The sequence below is a fragment of the Camellia sinensis genome, chromosome 8 (genome assembly GCF_055761805.1).
Source record: "Camellia sinensis isolate YWXY chromosome 8, ASM5576180v1, whole genome shotgun sequence".
In the NCBI taxonomy this organism is placed as follows: Eukaryota; Viridiplantae; Streptophyta; class Magnoliopsida; order Ericales; family Theaceae; genus Camellia; species Camellia sinensis.
Genome location: NC_138968.1, coordinates 189,453,395 through 189,461,717, shown reverse-complemented (window position 1 = coordinate 189,461,717; position 8,323 = coordinate 189,453,395). Strand labels below are relative to the sequence as shown.

Below are 8,323 nucleotides of genomic sequence, written 5' to 3'. Positions count from 1 at the left end.
TGAGGGTTTAAAGGACCTCGGCTAAAAATCTACAAATATGCTATGATAAGGGTTTGTATAGATCTAGAAGGAATTCGTTTCAGTTTTTCCTAAAGATTGTGGGTTCCACAAACAAGTCCCAAACCTAAAGCTATGGAGATGAAGACTGAAGGAATGAATCTGGAAAATAGAAAAACAGGGATCCGTTTCAGAAACAAGAATGGTGATGAAGACATCAAGAAATCAAGACAAAAATATTGCACAAATGTATTAGGCCAAGAACAGTGGCAGAAAGCAATAGGCATGTGAACAATGCGAGTGTTCAAGACATGGACAAAGAGCAAAATTATGAAATAAACATGTTTAGATACATGATTCGCAAATCAAATATTCGAGTAAAACAGCAATGGCGACTAAATGATGAAACAGAATTTCATGGAACACAACAAGAACTAAAAAACAGGAGGAGTGGTGACTTACTAGAGAAAAGAAGCCGATGCTTGAGATCGCCAAAGTCAGAAGAACGACGGCAGTGGAACAGATTGGCAAGAACTTTGACGAAAGAAATGGATGGAGCAAGTTGCAGAGCTTTAGAGCTTGCAAAAATAGAGGATTAGAGGAAGCTAGAGAGAGAAAGAGTTCTGAATAAAAGCAATGTAAATTGAAAAAAAAACGAAAGGGGGAAAGAAGTTTTGTCAAAAACTTGAAATGGCAACAAAAGAGGGCATTTAATGCGCCTGGAACAGCGAATGCGTCAGACGGCGCATGTAGACGCGAAACGACTTATAAGGGCGTCCGGAGTACGATCTAGTAAAGAGAAAACATGTGGCTAAACGGTTGAGCTGTTATGTATGACAGCTTATACGCGTGAAGGAGCTCTTGGAATTCTTGATCTTTAAAAAGACATATCGGCCTACGATGATGATCTCGGATTAAGCCGATGTACTAGCATGAGGTACTGATATAGGTTCCATCACCTCAGAATGCCGAGGTAATAGAACCTAGGAGGCAATTGTGGGGATATATTTTCTGAGTACCAACACGTGGCTAAGGTGACGCCGACGTGTCAGCCGAGATGTCACGTGTCCTGGTCATGACGCCGAGGTTATCTCGACGAGGCCGAGGTTACCTCCGAAGATATCGGAATCCGAGATAAGCGGATAAGGCACAAGAGTCCTAGAATGAGGGAAGACTACTGTTGGGAAATGATAAGACTCTTAGGAAGTTTTATCCCAATCCTATTGAGAGTCCAAGATTTATAGTAATCCTAAGTCCATTAGAGCTAGGCTTCTATTGGAACTAGGATTGAGTTAGCTACAAAAGAGAGGCACCCCCGTGGGTCTAAGGTACGCAATATATATTTTGAATAGTGAGTTTAGCACTATTGATTATGTTTGAGAGATATACTGATTTGATCATCGGAGTGCCCCCGAGTGGACGAACTACCGCCGGAATCTTCTCTTTCTGTTGCAGGTTAGCCATGTGTTATCTATTCTACCAGTGTTCTCCAGCTGAATACTGAGTTGGACAGTGTGATCAGAAAATCACTCACACAGTAATAACTAAAAGCACTTGAACTATTCAGATATGCATATACAAATAGCATTGATAACTAGTTAATGATCCCACCTTTATTATCGAAACTATTCAAGGAATTTCGTATTCCTTTGAATGTCTAGGTAGAGCATATTTTCATTTGAGTTATTTATCAAATTCATGTTATTTTAAACTTACACGACTCAAATGAACAACCTGAATTTTTTAAAATAAGTTTACAATAACTCCCATTGACATATATGGTTCAAAATAACATGACAAAACTCATCTTCTCCTCTTTGATTTTCAACAAGGCAGTTCACATGTATGAAGTTGGTTGAGACCACTAATGAGTTTTATGCACCAATCAGCTGCTCAACATTCATGGGGACTGCATACTGTTGAGAACCATGAAAAATCGTGTCAACAAAAATGCGAGCAGCTGCCTCAGTAGGATGATATAGATCCCAGAAGACATGATCACTTCTGTTGGAGCAATAACTTGAAACTGGCACGCATGGAACTTGGGCTCTTAAGTTTCCTAACCCACAACATGCTGATTTAATCTCATTAAATCCTGAAAAAAAAAACAAAGATTATGATTAATTACACATGATGTGGTGAAAATCTCAAAAAATTATCATACTACTGAAAATGTATTGAAATAAGACTACGAGGATTGTGGAGTTAGAGGATCCTGACAAAATAGACGACAAATATAATTTTGAAAATGATGGACGTGGTTGGTTAAAGATCGAAACAAGAAGTGAAGTACCGAAGGTGGAGGGAGTTTGAATGAAGCGAACGAAGACACCATAGATGTCCAGAAAGGAGTAGTCTATGTCCTTGAGCTCTGATTTGAGTCCCTGCAACATTGATTTGAGGCCTTCATTGTACTTGACAGTCCAGTAGTTTGCTTCCTCATTACATTCTTCAGTTTTGTTCTGATTCCTCTGTGAGGGACAACAACCTATTGCTCCAATCCCAGCAATCACATATTTACGTGCACCAAAATTATGCACGCTCTGCAAAATGTTAATTAATTAGCAAATTCTAAAAATTTTAAAAATTCTAAAATTATGCACGCTCTACAAGACATAGTGAACCACAAATTCTAAAAATTTTGCAAGTTCATAAAACCAAGCTCGTTCGAAAATTGATGATTTTAATTGAATTTTTTTCTTTTTACAAAAAAACAAATAAATAAAAAAGAGAATGATGTGATTAGATGTTTTGACTTTTAGCCAAAAATCCAACATACCAAACACCTACTACAAACTCAAGAAAATTATCTAGAAATATACTTAGAAAAAACATCTAAAGATTATAATAATTTTATGTATAATCCATGTGTGACCGACTTTAAATCTACACCATCCCTATCATTCGAGGTAATTTTGGAGGCAAAAGTTCATGATTTCTAGCATTTTATATAACGAAATCAAGGGTATTTTAGACAATTTATCTAAAAAAATGTCATTTTGATATCTCCATTGCTAATTATGCCATTAGTTGAGGATCAAATAAAGACATTTTAGTTTTTTAGACAAAAAAAAAAATTGACAATTAAAAAGTTGGAACTGATCTCATATTTTAAGACCAAAAGTGTATTTTAATTTTTTTAATTAACAATTTACTTTTGCAGATAAAATAAATAAATAAACAAATAAAATGTTGCATCTATCAAAGTTTTGTTTGATTGATTTACCTTCAAAACTTGTTTGAGAGTGAGAACCATTAAATCAACATACTGCTGTGGGGTGCTTTTCTTAGGAAGATCCGACCCGGAACTGAAGTAGCCCAGCAAATCATTGCTTCCAATGACGACGGTGAAGAGTGATTTTGAAAGATGTAGTTGGGCCCCAGATGACCCAAGTTGGCGTACCAGATCTTGGTACACAACAGTAGAATAGTACTCCACTTGTTTGGATAATGGAACTGATTGTTTCTACAAATAATTAACGGTAATTGATTGTTACTGTTGGGTTCATAAGTAATTAGGCCCACTTGATATATATATATATATATATCTTCATGAGATAGTTATTTGGACTCTTTTGTTTCGTTCAGGTTATTTTAATTTGAGAAATTTTTTATTATTATTTTAGTTAATCAAATTAAAAAATTTCTTAATAAGACAAAAATTAGGAAATTTTTGTCTCAAAAGTTTCTCATTTTCATTTTATTAGATTTTTTTTTTTTCAAATTCAATATATATTTTATGATTATTATTTTTAAGTTCCTCAAGTATCATAAAAATCCAAAAAAGTTTCAATCTACTTTGGAAAAAAAATCTTCATAAGACAAAAATATGCTGAATTTTCAACTTTTTTTTTTTTTTTTTTAGTTATAGATACATGGTTATTCACTCCAGTATCTTATGTTGTTATGAATGTTTTTTATTTTTTATTTTTTTATAGATTGAATAAATCTACACCTAAGAATTAATGATATTCAAATTTAAAACTTAGACTTGCTTATTAAGTTGAATGATCAATTAACCAATCACTCTCATATGCTATTTGTATCTCTCATTTATTGTTTAATTTATTTAATTATTAACTAATCATCTAATTCACACATTATTGAATCTACAAAATAAATTTGAAAAGTAAATTTATATATTATTTCTCAAGATGAGGCTTCTTTGATGTTCGTAATCAGACTAAATGGTATTGTTGGGCTCGTAGAGACCCAACATGGGTCCCATTTCGCTTATCCAAATCGTTCAATGTGTAGAACTCGTCGAGTACTATATGCGTGTAAAAAATTATATTGATTGGATATCAATAGCTATCTCATCGGATAAGATTTTTGTCAACCATTTATTTTTTCACCTTCTAGTTTTTATATAAAACTGATTTGATCACATAGCTATCAATATCCAATCAACGTGATTTTTTACAGACATATAATACTCGACGAATTCTACACATTAAGCAATACAGATTATTAAAACGAGATCCATGATGGGTTCCTACGAACCCAACAATACTTTAATCAGACTTAAGAGAAGGCAACTCCCATTTTTCAATAATTAAATGATAGAAAAGTACTTACAAAGAGTTGATCAGTGCTATTAAAGATTCCAGCACCTCCGGAGGCAAAGCTAACGCCGGTGATTGGAAATGCATTATTGCTAGTCTTGTTAGAGACAAGTGAGAGATACGGGGGAGGTGTCACTATACCCGCTTTCTCAGCTGCCAAAGAATTCCAAAACACCAACCAAAAATATAAAAGATCACATACATTTGCCTATTTACACGGCATTTTACTAATAAAAATAATCAGCATGTTTGGTTATCATTTTTTAAAAATACTTTTTAAAAAATTTTACTTTCTTATTTTTCGTATTTTTTTATTTTTACTGAATTTTTTTAATATTTTAAGCAATTTTTTTAATTTTTAGACATACCTAACATAAATATACTTAAAAAGTAAAAAAAATTTGAAAAAATATTTTAAAAATTCACTAAATATCAAAAATATAAAAAAATACGAGAATTCAGTACATTTTTTATATTTTTATGTATTTATTAATTTTTAAAAATATTTTTTTATAATTTTTTTACTTTTTAAATACATCTAAGTAAGGTGCGTCTAAAAAAGTAAAAAAAATATTTAAAATTTTAAAAATATTCACTAAAAACAAAAAAAAATACGAAAATCAAAAAAATTAATTTTTTAAAAAATTTAATTCAAAAAATTCAAACCAAACACACTGAATAATTATTAGATGATTATGAGGTGGAGTTGGCGTGGTGGTGATGTTGAAAATTTATCTCAAACTCCTGCCGACAATATACAACAGTCACATTATTGCATGTCCTCCAATAGGAAAACACAAATTATTATGTTTTTTAACCGTTTGATTCAGGTTTTTTTTTTTAATTATTTTAATTTAAATAATTTGATTCTTACATTTTTAAATTAAATTTTAATTTACTTACTCTATCTAAAATTTCGTTAATTATTTTTTATGTATATGTTTCAAGAGATTGACAAATGCCTTAAAATTATACCTTGCTTGTTTTCACTTTTCAAAAAATACTTTTCAAAAAATTTTACTTTCTTATTTTTCGTGTTTTTTTGTTTTTATTGAATTTTTTAAATATTTTAAGCATTTTTTTTCCTTTTTAGACACACCTAACATAAATACACTTAAAAAGTAGAAAAATTGTAAAAAAAATATTTTAAAAATTCACTAAATACCAAAAATATCAAAAATACAAAAAATACAAGAATTCAGTACATTTTTTATATTTTATGTATTTATTAATTTTTTAAAATATTTTTTCACAATTTTTTTAAAATTTTAAAAATATTCACTAAAAACAAAAAATACGAAAACCAAAAAAGTCAATTTTCAAAAAATTTAATCCAGAAAACTCAAACCAAACACACTGATTAATTTTAATTTTCAATTTGAACCAAAAAAATCAAATTAAAACTAAGTTTAAAGTGTAAAGATTATATTATTCATTTAAAACAATAGAGATTAAAATAAAATATGAGTCAAATTATATAAGTTAAAAGTATAATTTACTCTTTTTTCCAATTAAATTGACCCTAAATTATATATCAGCCAAGTAGTAGCATTTTTTATTTAAAAAAAATAAAATAGGCTATTAAATTTTATTTATTTTTAATTAAGTTCTTAAACTATTTAACAAAAAAAATGTCAGATTAATTATCACGTTTTTTCATGTGCCATTTTACTTTTTTCATACTTCTTCCGTCTCAAAATATTAATCCCTTATTCTATTTTTCATTATCCCAAAATATTAGTCCATCTTCAAAAATCAAGTATAAAAATAATATAAATTTCTTATTTTGTCATTCTTTTAAATTAATAAACAATATAAAAAGTAAAATTATAACATTGATATTTTTAAAAAATATACTATCAAAAAGATAATTTTGAAAAATCAACTTTTTTTAAATGCAATAATTGTACTACCACAAAAAATTAGATTCTCCAAAAAAGACCAATATTTTAAGACTAATGGAGTAATTATTTTCTTATCAATAATGGTAGAGACTCATATAACGTCAGATTAATGTCAGATTATTTTCTTATCAGATTAATGTCAGATTATTTTCTTATCACGTTTTTCCATGTGCCATTTACACAAAATTTTACACTCATATAATTTTTATTTTTTGTTGGTGAAAAAATTGAGTGAATTGTTAATATTTTTTCTATGATTAGTTTATTTAATAAAAAAACCAAACAAACTTTTCTTTCTTTATTTCTTTTTGACTTAAGCCGAAACAAGAGGTAGCCTAATGACCAAAACAAGCATGATGAAAAAATGAAAAAGCAAATTGGATTTGTAATTGGATTTTGTTTTTGTAAAGTAATAAATGTTGAAAGTGATGTTGTAGGGAGAGGGTGTACCTAGAAGGTCTGCAGAGTTATGGCCGTTACTGAACCTTCCGGTGGGTTTTTTGCCGGGAAAGTCGACGCCGTTATGCGGAAAATCAGCTTTGGCGAGGGAGAGTTTGAGGTGGTTGTTGTTTCCGACATCTACTAACGAGTCTCCAAACACGTACATGCCCGGTACTTTCTGAGCTTCCGAGAAACTGAATCCCAATACTAAGAGAGAGAAGAGGAACAAGGAAGTCATTGTTGAAACTTTGAGTCCCATTTCAGGGGGTACTCTCTCTCTCTCTCTACAAGTTTGGAATATGAGTTGGTAGATGGGTTTTTAAAGGGGTGAGAAAGAAAGAGAATATGGAGGAGGAGGAGGAGGAGGAGGAGTACTGTGTGTGTCGTTGTGGTCTAAAACCCAGGTGTGAAAGGCAGACATTAGTTTACAAATTAGACCAGTGTCGTGTAGTTATTTTTACTTTATTTTTTATGTTAGGCTTATAGGCTATTACCACATAATGTTTAGTGTCACAATCAAATATAAGAAAAATAACTATGAGAAAAGATAGGGATCATGAAAAAACTTTCATGAAACTGGTCATGAAAAATTTATGATTCTTAGATTATCTTGATTAGTATGTAGTGCTTTATTTTAAGTGTAATCCAAAGGTCATAAATTTTTAATGATCATTTTCATGAAATTTTTTTCATGATACCTAGCATTGCTCAATAACTATTATTGTTTGGTTGAGTTTCCATAATCTATTTTTAAAAAATATTTTCAAAACTTAATTTGCTGAAAAATATGGAAAAAAAAAATACACTCATTGTTTTCATTCTCTTTTGAGCAAAAATATTTTGAAAAATTTAGAAATATCCTTTTTATTGTAGTTATTTTCGTCAAATTAATTTTTATTTTTTAAAGAACACCATTAAAAAATAAATTTTAAAAACCCAATCAAATATATATTTGTAAAAGCATTTTCTAAAATATATATTTCGTTGAAAAAGTATAATTCATTCATATCTATGGATTCTGGTAGATTGCAAAACCTGTTCAAGCAAGGAAGAATAGAACTGTAAATGGGTGCCCAATCTTAGTCTTAGGTTTTGTTTGGGATCAGACTATTTAAATAATTTTTTTTACTTTTTACAAAAAAAAAAATAGAGAGAATAATGTGATAATTTATAATAAATTTTTAATTTTTTTGACTAACATTTATAATTAATTGACAAACGAAATCTTAGTGAGTAATATTGAAGTGGGCCAACTTGTGTAATGTTTTTCTAAATGAAATGAGTCATCAAAAGATGAATTATAGGAAAATGTTTACGTTGATTTGGTCTTTTAATTGTTTTAGGGGTTAATTACATATACACGTAACCTCCCTCTAATATGGAGTGAAATGTAAAAATTACAGATTTTGTCGATGT

At 29.8% G+C, this 8,323-nt stretch overlaps 1 protein-coding gene across 1 annotated transcript; it reads right to left on the bottom strand.

Annotated features, from left to right (window-relative positions):
* Nucleotides 1–1,584: 1,584 nt before the first annotated feature.
* On the bottom strand, nt 1,585–8,323 carry LOC114276132 (GDSL esterase/lipase At5g55050). The gene is made up of 5 exons (XM_028217914.2): nt 6,917–8,323; nt 4,576–4,715; nt 3,224–3,463; nt 2,291–2,540; nt 1,585–2,092 (listed from the first exon to the last, which is right to left on the bottom strand). The coding sequence occupies exons 1-5, from the start codon at nt 7,164–7,166 to the stop codon at nt 1,872–1,874; spliced, it is 1,101 nt and encodes a 366-aa protein (XP_028073715.1). The 5' UTR covers nt 7,167–8,323; the 3' UTR covers nt 1,585–1,871.

Coding starts and splice junctions, on each gene's coding strand:
- LOC114276132 (XM_028217914.2), bottom strand. CDS start 7,166: ATGGGACTCAAAGTTTCAACAATGACTTCCTTGTTCCTCTTCTCTCTC. Junction 4,716..6,916: donor TAACTCTGCAGACCTTCTAG/GTACACCCTCTC, acceptor ATTCTTTGGCAG/CTGAGAAAGCGGGTATAGTG. Junction 2,541..3,223: donor CTCTCAAACAAGTTTTGAAG/GTAAATCAATCA, acceptor AACATTTTGCAG/AGCGTGCATAATTTTGGTGC.